This window comes from Osmia bicornis, chromosome 13, assembly GCF_907164935.1.
Source record: "Osmia bicornis bicornis chromosome 13, iOsmBic2.1, whole genome shotgun sequence".
In the NCBI taxonomy this organism is placed as follows: domain Eukaryota; kingdom Metazoa; phylum Arthropoda; class Insecta; order Hymenoptera; family Megachilidae; genus Osmia; species Osmia bicornis.
The window spans coordinates 4,813,161-4,828,355 of NC_060228.1; the positions used below are offsets into that span (position 1 = coordinate 4,813,161).

Genomic DNA, 15,195 nt, shown 5'->3' on the forward strand with positions numbered 1-15,195 from the left:
TGAAAAGATTTCAAATCTTACACTTTCCACTTCCTGGTTACACTTCCATTGAACTTGCTCTATGACTCTATGAGGAAACCTACTGTAACTCTAGCAGCCGGAAATGGCCGCAAATTACTTTGCAAGAGAAACGAAACCGTTTGATGAACACTCTTGATATACATATTCCACGTGCTGGGATAATAATTAGAGAATTACGGAGGAACCGAGGGTACGCGACTAGGAAAAGATCTATTGTATTTCCTGGAGGCGAATACACGTTTATTATTCGAAGAGAAACAAATTATCATTGAGGAAAACGAAAGAGAAAGTGGCCCTGGATGTGCCAGTACATTTTATGAGATCATCAATGATTATTTTAAAGAATACAGTACTCTCTGTTATGGCTGTTTAATACTGCAAAGCAGCGAGCAATTTCTTTTCGTACTTCCTGTCTCAGGATGACTTCACTCGATTAACTTCTGCTCTGTTCTCAGGACACCATCGTGGGTAGTCCATCTGATTTTTGCTTTGGGGGCAAAATTAATTACATTCGTACCGTTAATCCAAATAGCACAGGATGATACAATTTATTTCTTACTTAAGTACAATTTTTGAAAAACCTTTTCTAACGTCTGTCTTTTTGCCACCGAGAGCGCAATTTCTCTGGATGTCATTAATTACGAATTTAACGTCTATCACAGTAGATATACTGTTTGAATGGAACTTGCAAGGTCTTCGCAAGCTCTTTAATTGCAATAATTAGTGAAAATGGTTTGGAAAATTTGAAATTTTACAATTGGTACAGATTTAAAATAATTTTTCTTTGAAAATTGAGTGAAATTAGTGATTGTAGGAAATGGTCATGTCAGAAGACAGGGCAATGCTCGATCGAATGTTTGGTACACGTCGTTGACCCCGATTTCTGACTCATCCTGCAATTTCAGTGAGGTCGCTTCGACTTGGCTACCCAACCACGCCTTGTATTGTCTCTCACTGTTAAACCCACTAATGTGTGCCGTTGTGACCCGCCCGACTGTTCGTCGTACGAGCATGTTACCGGTCGATCAAAGTGAGCGAGATCTCCCAATATCTGCGTGGCGTTATGATTTACCTTTGATGCAAAATCACGACCCGTGGGTGGAGCTCAGCGATGGCTAAAAACCACCTCACTATTTCAATACTATTTATAAAAGAAGAGCAATTTTCATATTTTTCCTTTTGTCTTCATATATTGAGATTTGCAAAATGAAAAAGGCATGTTGCTATTATAATTTGTTTATTAACAAATTTTCAAATGTTTGAAGTTTATTTTCCAAATGATGCTTCAATCCTTTCCTACGATGTTCGGTCGCCTTGACGAAAATGCTAATTTTGAAACGGCAAATCCGCTCGCGTCATTGTTCTTCCAAACCGATCGTGACAATGGTCATTTTTTAATCCTAATAAACAATGTGTCATTGAACTTCGTACATAAATTTACACGTCAGCATATACCATACATTATCGTGCGACATTTGTAGGTCTCGCCATTAATATCGCTTAAAGAAACCGTGATGTAAATCACAACCCCCAAAAAAGTCGATAAACTGAATGTAGACAATATATTTTTATGTTTTTCATCTTTTTAACTAAGATCTTTGTCACGAGACGCGCGAGCCAAGTTGATTATCACGTTAATGGTTGACGATGCAATTAGCAGTTAGTTGAACACTTAAGTCGATACGTTCTAGGGGAGTAATAATTATTAGACACAGGATGTCGGTGATCCTCTTATTATCTATTTCCTGCCGATCTCTCCGACCTTATTCTACTCGCCTACCTGCGAGCGTAATGAAACGTAATGGAACGTAATAGAACGTAATGAGTGGACATACACCTGGTCTATAACTCTTGCCTTGATCTTAAACTTGGCTTATAGCGTGGAGTGTGCTGAACTGTGAGAAACGCTTTGATCCTTTCATCGAGAAGGGACATTTTATCAAGTCAGACGGATGGTATAGGCTAATGTAATTTAACGCTGTGGATCCTCGACGAAATAAAAAATCTATAATGGATCGATGCAATTAATAATAGGCTCACGGCGAAACACCGAATAGTCATTTATTTGTCGAGCAAGAATTGATACGCTTACAGCGATTCAATAACCGCTGCCACGGTTATCACTTATCGCTATTAATTCCTGTTATTAGGCAAGGAAGTCAGAACAGAGATCAAACAGTCGGATTACGAGAATGGTCAGGAAGCGGTAATTAATTTATCTGTTACTACTTACCGAGGAAACTAGCGATCTATACGTCTGATCATCGGCGCGGACCGTTACTACTGCCACGAGGCGGGTAAGAACTTTGGCCGGAAGTCATTCTAATAAATTACACTCGCTATGTATCATCTTAGCGAATCTTACACCGAGATTGTTCGAGTAAATTGCGCTCGTGGTACGTGTTTACCGAAGTGAATAAACGTCGATCATTTACTTCGATCATCGTTTTTGACAATATGCCTTGATAAAATATCAAACAAAAACCTTTTGATACATTAATAAGATCCACTTTTTAGTACATTGATGTAATTTAATTAAATACCCTTTGGTTTTGGACGTTTTCTAAAAATCTTTATTTTCATTTTATTTTACTTTGCAATCAATCAAAACGGATTCTGAATCATCCTCTCTTTAATTAGTGTTTGTACATGTGAATAACTATATCTGGGATATAGGGAATCTCAATAAATCTTCATTTTGAAGTGAAATAAAATCTATCTTCTCACGATAGATATAGCATTAAGATAAATTACATATCCCTGGAACGGCACTCCTTCAGGAAAAGGTGTAATTAGAGTAGTATCCATCCCAAAAACCTAGTGACCATGTCCTGTGTGCCATTAGATACACGGACATCGCGAACGTGGAATTATAATAATTTCCTGACTGCTATCCGAACGACCTAATGTCGATCTAACGGTGTGTTGTCCGTTTCTAATCTCGGTCGTGCAGAGTATTATGTAGATCAGTTTTTCTCATTTCATGATATCTTTTACAAGAAAACGTTTCGTGCCAGATGGTTCGGCTGAGTGATTCTTCAATTTCTATAAAATTAAATTAATAATAGTTTGACCGCTAATGGGACTCGATTGTAACGAGCTCGAATTTGAAAGAACGCAGACATTAGCATGCTAAAATTAAAACGAATTTACATTTTTCAGCTCGAAAAAATTGAAATAATAAAAGAGGCTTTGGAACGTCTAATTAAGAGTTGTTACATTTTTATTCATATAAAAGGGTTAATACCTTACGGACTGAAAGAGAAGAATTACTTTCTTTCCGAATTTCAAAGTCAGAACATGGTATAAACGTAAACGGGCAATTTGTGTTTCGTTTATACGTAAATTCTTCTTTCGTGGACCGAACGCGGCCTCGCGTGACTGAAAACCAAAGGAATTTTTATTCCACGTAATTGTGGGAAAGAAGATTCGTGGCGCCTCGTTCGCATCGATTTCGCGCCAGACGTCTGATTCAGGTCTGTCAGCCCTACGATTGCCTGTTTGATTAAATTTTCTTCGCGAATTTTATCCTGAGTCCATTGTTAAACGTGTATCAATAACATTACTATTGAAATACAAGTTTTGTTTGAAATTTAACAGAGGGTTTACTATTCCAATTTTGCCATTTGCAAAATTACGTTTAGGAAATAGGATCACTCTTTCAAAATACACGTTTTATAAATGCCTATTTATTGAGAACGATTTCTAGAAATCCAGAGACTGTACATTTGAAACGTTTGCAATTTTATCATAGCCGAGGGAGTCAGGAATTGTAGGGCGTCGATCGATCACGACGACACGACTTTCGTTCCGAAATCGATTATTACGTCGAGTTATGTTCCCTGGGGAGGTAAACGTATAAAAGTGACGGTAAATCTTGAATAATCGTGAACGGTATGCCGGTAGATTTGCTATAATTCTTTGCCATATTCGCTTGCCACATTACTTTAACTTTCTATTGTTGTCGGGAATGTTTGTATTTTATTGTCACGTTTGTCGTTTATGAAATACTGCGATCATGAATCGTGTCATTTGTATTTCAGCTAACAGAATCACTTTGATACTCGCAACAATGATTTCTGCAATTTTTTTAACGACACGAATGTAAATTACAAAATAATAGCCTATGTCCTAATCTACTAATTTTCAAACGAATCGTTCCTTACCATATATTACTAAGATTTATATCAACCTCCTGTGAACTCGTTCAATTCAAACGTCAAGAACAGACGTACGCTTGTAATTATCCCAAAGTCTATCAATAGTTCTATTTCAATCAGTCTTTAAAACAGCTTGATCAAGAGAACGGTTACCGAGTATCTCGGGTTAAGTGATTCCTAATTACGTAAAGCACGCTTTCAAGATTCCAGGGCGTCGATGAACGATCACGAAGACACGAACCGATCGCAACATTCATTCCATTCGATCGTGAGCTTTAGCAACAAGGTAAAAGTTCTCTATGACGACAGAACTAGATGCCCTGAACCCGTTGTACTCAACATTTCTTTGTCATACGTGCTACCGGGGTTTACAGCAATTTATGTGACCTGTCCTTTTTGTCTGACTCCGGTCGCCGGTGATTTCCTTCGAGATATATACGTGCTTTTCAGTTTCTATGGCTACTACGTGGCACGCGTTTCTATTACACAACACGTGGCGCCAGGGCTTGTTTATATTCGCTAATGAATCCGATTCGATCGAACGTAAATCCGTATCGTAAATCGCTAGAGTAAACGTCGTGGGTGAAACTCATTGGTAGAAAGAAAATTCCCCTCAACGTTTTGTCCTTATCCAGTTTCAAATATTTTTCTATTCTACCAGTTGTCTTTATAGATAGTCGCTACTGGCAAGAGAAGGAACTGAAATGATTCATAGAGTGTTACGACAGTGATTTTGCAAACAGTCAAGTTGTATATGAGATCTTGATGGCCGATTGCGAATGTGTAAACGAAAGCATACGCGTTCGTATTACCGAACCATGAGAGTAATTGACAAGTTCGATGCATTTCTATGCATTTGTATGCATTTCTGTAAAGTTTCTCGATGCAAAGCCGGCCGACTGGTGCCGGATAATATCGAGTACGCGTATGGATTTTCGTTCCGGTGTGCAAGTAGCTGCCGTTTGAGGTCATAGTTGATTCGAAGTGGATAGAATCGGCGACTTTCTCTGGGGGCCGTGTTCAGTATGGTCTGTTATAAAACGGAGCCGTGCCGCGAGCCGAGGCTTGTCCGATCTAACGCGATAAGCGAACTTGAAAACCTATTGTTACCAGCCGCCTTCTCCTCCACGGCTAAATTATCCAAATGCATTCGAATACCGTTCCGCGTCGGCTAACAGTAAACCGCTCCGAATTTTTCCGGGATCCGAACGCGAGACAAATTTCTCGTTACTACACGCTCGATCATAAATTTTCCATCGTTCGATCAGCCTTGGCAAAAGCGACCCAGTAAGCGTTCCCTTTTTCAGTTCAAGTTGAGGGAACACGTGCGCCCCTTAATCCTTTTGATCGTTGACTAATAATCCGATTAGTTCGATCATCGAAAGAATTCGCGATTTTTATTAGTACACGGCAAATCAGTGCGAAACGCTTTAATTAACGCGGTGATCTATTCTTTTTTACTTCGGGCACGTAACCGACGATTTTTCATTGCGCTGGAGAAAGGCGCGGTGATTTTATCTTTGCGCCGGCTACGCGATACCACTCGAGATCGATTTGCATAAGTAAATCCACGCTGAACTAGGAAAGGCGCGTAGTTAATTAACGTGTCCCACTCGCAGATTTATACGAGATCGTAACCGTACGATTCGAGGAGTCATCATCTCGTTAAGGAGCTTCGAGGATTCCCAGCGTTTCGAAAAATCGTCCGCAATGCGGAAGTCGAGACTTGCCTACTGTGACAACGATTCCGTTAACGTACCGCTGAATTTCGATAAAAATTTCAGACACCCTTTGTTGCTTCATTATTTTATCATTTATATTTTTTGTTTCCTTTTTCTTTTCATTCGCGTAAGATCATTAGATGTAAAGTTATTATTCTTAGTGGCATCATCTTAATAGCTATGTTTATATATCTGAACATTTTATGGTGAAAGGGAATGGCATCATTAGAGATAGGAATAGCAAAAAAAAGGCCACTGTTTATTGCTAGTTAATTAACTAGTTACGATGCAATCATCTGAAAATACTAACACCGTTCAAACTATTTCAACACCTTCAAATTTTTATCCTACTTATGGTGTATCGGTGTTAGGTTGATAGCTACTTTCGCTAATGAGAAACTTGATCTGTTCAAGTGGCTTCTTGCAATGCGAATGCAAGTTATAGGTAGAGTTAATAATCGCATGGAATGCAAGTGGAATGGAGTGCTATAAATGTGGAATAATAAATCTACCTGTGCGAATTAACAGTAATATCTTTTGCAAGAAATCATGGCTTAGCAAAAAGCGAAATGCATTTAGAAGATAAACAAGTTTGATTTTCTCAGAGAACAGTTTACAATTTCTTAATATTTTTTGCAGAAACAATTATATTTCTATTTCTAACAATGATTTAAGATACTTAGAATAGGGTGGTGTTAAGATGTCGTTTATCTAGCTTTGTCTAATATTGGGTGATCAATAGATGAAGGTGCACGTATCGAGAGGTTAATCTCAGGGAAAGACGTTGCACTTGCATGCACATTCTACCGTGTACTTCGACGCATAGCATCCGAAAAATAGCGAAAGAAACAAAAATGAAAAAAATCTTCTTACACTTACGATCCTCGTGCTCGCGCGATGGATGCCGAAGGTACATACATGCATTTTTCCATGCGCGTTAGAAAGGAATTAATTTGCAAGATAATGAGCGTGCCGGTGTAGCTAGCACGCGTTCCGTGTACACCGAACGGGCCATTATCGATTCGAAAAGCGAACAACACGCGCGAAAACGCGTTTCTATGAATCATCTCATCCGTATTCAGAGATGCTTTTACGCGAATTCGACCCTGAAGCAGCCACCTACATCGTGTACGATAGCGTATGCGAATTCTGTGCAAAGAAATGGACAGATTAGTCGAGATTCGATCGAAACATCGTCAGCATTTCTAATTTCCTTTCCTTGAAACTTGCACCGTTCTGACGATTAACGTGTTCAGAAAAATTCACGACACGGAGGTGTAAGATCTTGCTGTTTTAAGATCTTCGACGAATAAGCATGCAAATGAACCTGCAATGCGTCGTCCTTGATCCGGAGTGGGTGGGTAAGTCGGTGCATGTAACTGGGAAACTGCATGTGCAAGCACTGCACAATACACTGCTCGAATCCGTGGAATTACAGAAGAAACATAATATTAATTTTTAAAAATTTCTCTGAAATTACAGAATAAGTATAATCCAATTTATTTTTAAGCCTTGCCAAAAAAAGGATTCTTTAAATTGTATTTTAATTTTTTATAAAATCAGTGTATTGTACGTATCGTAATTGGTTAATTAAATGTTATTCAAAGACACGTCGACAGAAGATGAAAGAAAAATCAGTCCGAAAAAGCGAAGCGTGTTGCAGGAAGTATCGAGGCCCCTTAACGGGATCCTCCCATTGGCCATCTACCATAAATTATACATTATATCGTGTAAGAGTCGGCCCACGTGGCGGCGAATCGTAGAGTGCAACGATGCATTCTTTTTTCTTTTCCTGCAGTCAGTGTAATAATTTATGTCCGCCCGTAACGTAGCCGAATATCGATTTTCTCGCTCGTAAAAACATTTAATTATAATATGAGATTGCCATTTTAATTTGCACCCTGTTACTTTTTAACAATTTCCTTGTGTTTACAGTATAAGTGCATCTTCATCTATTTTATTCCACTATATTTCAAAAGACGACAAGTGGAACATGTTGATTGCTATATAATTTACTAGGTGGATGATACTTGAATTTCCATAGGAATTCATCATTTTCCATACAAATTTCATTTTAGTTTCCAGTCATTCTCATTTTCGAAGCCTCTCGGTCACAATTAGCCTAGCTCCGTTGAAATCGTTCAGAAGCCTTATCCTTCCAATCAGTTCGTTCCCATTCGACTACTTTTAACGCGTTGCCCGTTGACTTAATTAGGCAATCCAGGGAGGTCGGTAAAATACGAGGCGAAGTAATTTACGTTGATCGAGTGCCGAAATAAACGGCCAGTTAAGGCGCGTCTTGACAAAAAGCGAGCCGCTTATTCTTCGTTGCACAATAAGAAAATCGTACGAGAGAGGCTGACCCGAGGGGTTCCTTCTCCCCCCATAACGATGCAGCATCGTGCAACACGATCTGCCGATAGATCAGAAATGGATGCAATAAATTTTTCGAACGCGTTCTCGTAACCTTCTTCGTTAGGAGTAGTAATTTATTGTACGGTATAGAGACAAGGTAGAATCGCATAACTCGCGTCTCTTCGCGGGATGCAACGATCGATCGAGTGTTTCAGAATCGATGCTGCAGATTGTAAAATCGACAGAGAATTCTATAAAAGCTATCATGCGATCGTCGATCGATTATTCCGGTCAATTAAATTGCAAAAAGTAGCATCGCGATGTTGTTGCGGCACTCGTTATATTGCTACTTGCTTTGAGGTTTCAACCCTTTGCGGTCATTAGATTTTTCTTGTTAGAATATTAGAAGTATGGAATTTAAAAATTATAGAAGTTTGGAATTCTAGAATTTTTTAATTTTAAAGCTTAGAATTCTGGAATTGCGGAATTTTGTAATTTTTAAAGCTTAGAATCTTAGAATTGTAAAATACTAAAGGAGCCAATCAACATTTTTATTTTAGGGATTGGAGCAATCGTAGAAATATTTGTAGCCCATGTTAGAATTCAACCCATGTCTTGACTGATTGGATTATTAATGGTTCGTGTTCCCGAAGAAGTAATTTTTGATGAAAATAATTTACGAGGTACCAGGATTTATGTAAACTTTCACTGTATTTCAGCAGCAGATACATTACATAATGTTCGCGGAATGTTCGCTTGATTTCTTTAATTATTTTTCGAGAAATCAAACGTTACATCTGTCTATGAGTTAGATCAATCATAGGAATGATGGAGTATTTGTGTAACTGTTGATTGCAAACTTTATTCAGTTATGCTAAAGCAATTTGTCTGTTGAGGAGTCCATTTTTACATACACCTACGTACGTCGGTGAGATAAATAGGCTTCAACATTAGGATATTCAGTGTAATCGTTTATCACAATTTTATTCAACTATGAAATAATGTTTCTCTTAAGGTATAATACTGTAATAATACTTGGAGTATTCGCGTATCATAAAACTTACCTATCTAATATTCAAGTTCTATGTAATTTTCAATTAACAAGTGAAGCGTAATTTAATCTAGTCCAATCACATTTTCTGATAGAGAAAGATGTTTGTTCTTTGGAATTTCTGAGCAACAGAAAACTAATTTTACAATGTGGAATTTATGAAATATGATCGTGCTTATCAGACTTCATTTTACCACTGCTGAATCCAAGCAGGGGAGGAATTTTATTGTCGCAGTTATTTCCACTTGATAAGGATAACATTATATTTTTGTTGCTCATTGTTGTGGATACGTGAGAATCTGCAACAATGATTTTAATTTAAAAAATTCAATTAAAATTGAAATAAAGGTAGAAATACCTTCAGCAGATGCTTTCCGTGTCACGTAGTTGCGCATTTTTCCAAACCACCCATCGCTCAGTCTCTCCCGAAATTTGGGGGTGGTAAATGTATACAATAGGGGGTTGACTGCACTGTTCACGGGGAGTATAAAAACTACAACCCAAGCATGGAGATCCGCTGTAATATGAAAATCATAAAAGTTCAGTGATGAAATTTAGTAGCTGTTAATGCTCACCTGGAATGGGATACTTCATCATTGCTCTGATCTTAAGAATGATGATCGGTGCCCAACAAGCCGCGTCCGTTAGTACGATTAAGAAGAACCTTAATGCGAATTCGGAATCACCGACAGACAAGGAACAGGCATGTCTCGTTTTCCAAATGCTCAGAAACATACCCGCATAAACGTATCCAATTGTTATCAACCTACAAATTTCAAATTACATTTAACATTGATAATTACTGTGTTAACAAAGGTGTTAAACACATTTACCCTGTAAGATTTAAACCCAAAAAGATAAAGGCTGAATACTCCCATCCAATTAAATATGGATCATCGATGTGCAAAGGGAAACACATTCCATTTACACCATAAAATCTTGTGCTGCTTCGCCAGTGTATCACTTTAAAACAATAAGGAAGATTTATTAACAGATCAATATCAATTACTTATGACATTGAATCATAGAAGTGGAATTCAAATGTCGTTATCATAATCGACGAGTTAACAGGTAATTGGACATCTTGACAGGTTATTAGATATTATCACGTGTCATGCAGTTGTGCTTCGAACGAGAAGAGACGAACCTGGCACAAGAGCAAGGGTAATTCCTATGATCCAAATGATGATCATTGACGCTGATGCTGTTTGCGGTGTCATGGTACGGTGACCTTTCAATGGTGCCGCGATTAGCATGTATCGTTCCACTGACATGAATGACAGGATCAATACTGAAACCTTGACAAGTGGATTTTAATTTAATACATTAAGCAGCCATCTATTAGCTCAAGGTTCTTTGAATTATTAAATGAACGATTGAAATAAGAATATACCTCTAAGGATGTCATCGCTAGGACTCCCACGAATGTACACGACCAAGATGACATCCATGAACTGGCAACTTGGTTGTAATTGTCACGGAATATCATATCCGCCACGGCGATTATGAACAGATATAATCCCATCAGCATGTCGGAAACTGTAAAAGGATTATTTGATTTATGGTCGAAAATATTATCGTTACAGTTATCCTTATTTATAGCTCGATAATCCCTAAAGGTTTTTATTATTGCAACAAGATTGTGCAGTTATAAATCATGGAGATTTTGTTGTGCAGATCATAGATCATACTTAGCACTTATTCTAACCAGCTAGATTCCTAATGAGGATTGTTAATACACGATTCTCGTCCTTAGCCGTGATTCTTCCCCAAAGAACGAGCACATTGCCCATACAGGTTACACAGGATATTACCCATACCGATGCTCTTAGCAAAGTCTTATCCAGTAAATGCGACAACGACGAGACACCTAAGAAAAAAATTAATTATCAATTTTGGTAGAACGTTTCATTAAATTAAATTTTCTTACCGTCACTGGTAGGTCTACACCTTTTTGCTTTTGGTGCATAGGTTGCACAGTAATGAAACTTTTTGAAATACCTGAAAATTCATTACTTAATTGTAAATACATCAAAAATTATAATAATTTTTATTTTAATCTGTCAGATACGTTACAGCCAGATCTACTTACACGAAGTCCAATTGCCGGAACACGTCAAACGCGTTTTTCTCTAACACATCCAAATTGATACCCTCCAGGTCGCTGAAAATTATATTCTAATAATAAATAAATTATCCGTAAAATAAGAAATCATTGACAAAACATCATTAACGAAACTCACAGGGAGTAAAGTCTCGTCAAAGGGCTCAACACCGTCATCGGTAGATTGTGCAGACAATTATACCCTAATTGGCTGTAATTAAAGAAACCCTTGAAAATTATTTGCACGAATGGTAGGAAAAGAAAAATATTGACGGAATATACTCGAGATAATTGTTGAGAAATTCGCTTAATCCCACCGTGAAACATGGTTATGACGCGTTCATTCGTATCCACCTTATTTTCGTACGTGCCGGCACAATAAATAAAAGTTTTAACACCGGGTTATACGTGACGTTTCTCTCGTTTGCTTTTCTAACAGCGTGTTCGACGGTAAATATCGGGTAAATATGTTGGAAGCACGCGCGTAGCTTAAGACGTGTAACGTTACAATTTATGCGAATACCCGTGTATCTCTCGTATATACTTACAGTCTGGTCAGATTTTTTAATGGCTGGAACACATTCAATGGGACGGTCGTTATGTTGTTGAACGCCAAATTACTGAAAGGGCAAGTCCGTTGTGCGCGTTGAAACGATAAATAATCAAATGTAATTATAATTTTTATACGAGGAACTTACAGCTCGATCAATTGCTCCAGATTCTGAAAGGTATCTGCTGCGATTGTCTTTATCTTGTTTTTCTGCATACTTCTAAAGATTGAATAATACATGATATTTCTTTAAAGAATTAATTTTCTTTGATTTAATTATTTAATTGGCATGTCTAGGCTGAATCTCAAATAATGCGAATGTTGAATTTTTAATTTCTTGAGATTCGATTAATTTTTTAAAAATGTTAATTAATTTTTGCCTCTAACGTTTACTTACGTACGTACAGTGATTTTAATGCTGGGCATCCAGCGAACAGCGTGTCAGGTATCGATTCAAAATTATTCTCGTCTAATAATCTAAAATATTACTGACGGAATTAAAACAAATTCTTATATTTCGAGTGGTAGAATATTAGAATAAAGAACTTACATTTCATTTAACGCCGGTAAATACGGCAATTTCAGTGTTTTTGAGGTCAATTGATTTTCATTTAAATTTCTATGCACATGTAAAACATTTACAAAATTGTAAAAGTTGTATGACATCGTAATTTGGATAAAATGAAATGTCTTACATGAAATATAGAGCACTGCTTCCTTCTAAATCTGAAAAATCCGCCACGGTGATCCTGTTCTTATTAGCTCTCAAAGATTCCAAATTAATTAATCCAGTAAAATGCCCTGGTAGCAGCTCACTGATCTGATTATTATCCAGAGCTCTATTTACAAATCTTGTATTAGTTATAACAAGTATTATTAACACCAATTTAACAACTCATACTTACAGCCAGAATAATTTGGTTAAATTAATGAAAGCACCTTTATCTATTATTTTTATACCACTACTATCAAGATACCTAGAATTAAAATAATTTCTTTGCTCCATAAATTCCATACAAAAAATTCAATAATAAATTTCAGAAACTTACAGTATACGAATTTCTGGGTATTCTGCAAATGCACCCATTGGTACATGTTTAATCGAACTATCGTAGAGTGTCCTAAAAAATTAGTGAGATGAAAGAGAAGAAAATTAGAAATATTAATAGGAATTGTGAAGCATTTCAAGAACAATCCACCTGAATAACTCATCTTTGAATGATAGAAAAAAATTCTTCAGACAAACATTGTTTGATTTCATGGGGGGTGACATATCTATAATTAACATCCTATGGATATCTTTAGAATCGAGAACTAAGGGAGTATAATTGAAGGTTTCTTAAATATTGACTTCCTGTAAAAAATCAGGAGTAAATCCAAAAGCTTTGTGTAGGATAGGCGAAATATGTAAAACCATCAAGCCCAGATGAATTATTCAAATGTATAACCTGTTAATTATTAAATATTGAGTAATTCGTACATCGAAGTAATTTCAGAAGATAAATTCTGCGGTATTTCGGTGTATCTTTCACAAGTAGCACGACACATTACGTACATACATCCAGCAGGAGTGTTAGTAGCATCTATAAAGAAAGAAACGTAAAGCAATAATCTTTATCCTTTATTTTGTAATTTTCCTTTATTATTCGTGCGATTTGATACTGTGTTTCCTTGTATATAAATTATATTGCATTACCGCAAATTGATTCTCTTACTGCATCCCTTACGGAATCCCTGTCGCTGCCAAACCAGTCCAACACACCGTGATAATCATCTGGGTACAAAGAGATATTCTTTTACGAAACGGTACTTCGCCACAATGTGAAAGTGCGAGAGTAAAAATGCGAGGATGTCGAACGTTACAACTAAATTTTCAATTTAATACACTAGCGGTCTCATATTTTGGAGAATTTATCACCCTTGCAATTTTATGTTTCCTTTATGCTCGATAAAGATTATTGTCGGAATTAAGGTTGAAAGCTTTTAGTGCACGTTGAAAAATTAATAATTTTCGTATTGCAATTACCATCTCATAAAATAAATAAAAATAAGGGGAAGAATACTAATTTTTGTATTATTTCTCAAGTATAATATTGGGCATTGAACGTACAGCAACTTTGTTCGTCATCGCCAAAAGGACATTGCACTTCCTGGTCGCACCAATTTCTTTGGGGTAAACAAATAGTGGTGTTGAAACAGAGAAAAGTTCCCACAGGACAAGTATCTGAAATGATGAGAATCTTTTATAATTATCAAAATTCTCTATCATTTTCTGTAATCGATTAACGATTTAATCTTCCCATTTCTGCTGTTTTCTAATTGGCTTGTGCCAATGACTAAATGAAAAAATTCAATAAAATTATCAATAATGATTAATAAAAATCACGTACCTTGATTAAAATAATACATCAGCCCTGATAGTAGGCATACTGTCGCAATTAGAAACGCGCCAATTATTCCGATCCGTTTGAACCTCATTTCGAATAAAAAATATCTATGGCTCCCTAGGATGTTTAAAATGATCTAGTACCCTTGTTGACCACGGATTTCTTTATTTCCCCTCACATGAACAATCTTCTCCACGTGCACTCGGTGCAACGACTGCATGACACTGGTTGCATTCGGTAGTCGGTTGCAAGCTCCGCCGCCACCGTCGCGCACACGCGCTCTTCATCGTCCTCGAACGAGGATTCTTTCTACATTTCGCGATCACAATTTTATTCTGATTTACAATGATCGATTATTCTTATCACGATGATCTCAATGATGTAGATAGACGTCTTTGATATTTCACGATCAGCGAGGAAAAATAACAGAAGAGGCTGATGTGCATTTGGATGAATTTGTATTTCCAAGAGATTTCTTTTATTTGTACTAAAAGAAAATTATTATTAAACTAAAATAAATTTAGATTTCTATTGAATTAAAATCTGAATGCAAGAAAACATTCTCAGAACAGGTGTTCACTGCAAGACTAAATTTCCCATTTTTCAAACTGCGAACAAAGTAATAATTACACCGTGAAGTTTCTATCCGAAAACTTCACATTCGGTCTTTAGAACGTCGCATGTAACTTCGAAAATAAACGAAACTCAGGTGCAGTTGATAATGCATGCAAAATCGTCCGGGACGAAAACTGCGACCACGTTTCAAAGCAATTCGCGCCGATGCGATGGCGTGACGTTACTATACAACAGCCGACAAAAGCGATCAGGAATGTGTAATTACCCATT

The 15,195-nt window shown here is 37.0% G+C and overlaps 1 protein-coding gene across 2 annotated transcripts; it reads right to left on the bottom strand.

Annotated features, from left to right (window-relative positions):
* Window positions 1–8,985: 8,985 nt before the first annotated feature.
* LOC114877019 (relaxin receptor 1) lies at window positions 8,986–14,587 on the bottom strand. 2 transcript variants are annotated; one of them, XR_003789492.2, is made up of 22 exons: window positions 14,353–14,587; window positions 14,073–14,186; window positions 13,659–13,736; window positions 13,443–13,545; window positions 13,012–13,083; window positions 12,868–12,939; window positions 12,658–12,801; window positions 12,513–12,581; window positions 12,368–12,439; window positions 12,111–12,182; window positions 11,961–12,032; window positions 11,552–11,623; window positions 11,401–11,472; window positions 11,239–11,309; window positions 11,017–11,178; window positions 10,702–10,847; window positions 10,456–10,606; window positions 10,142–10,271; window positions 9,884–10,074; window positions 9,667–9,825; window positions 9,322–9,607; window positions 8,986–9,248 (listed from the first exon to the last, which is right to left on the bottom strand). XR_003789492.2 is itself a non-coding variant. In XM_029189089.2 (21 exons), the coding sequence occupies exons 1-21, from the start codon at window positions 14,438–14,440 to the stop codon at window positions 9,465–9,467; spliced, it is 2,253 nt and encodes a 750-aa protein (XP_029044922.1). In that variant the 5' UTR covers window positions 14,441–14,587; the 3' UTR covers window positions 8,986–9,464. The 2 variants fall into 2 exon arrangements, 1 of the variants encoding a protein (XP_029044922.1); XM_029189089.2 differs by having other exon boundaries at window positions 8,986–9,607.
* Between the last annotated feature and the right edge of the window lie 608 nt (window positions 14,588–15,195).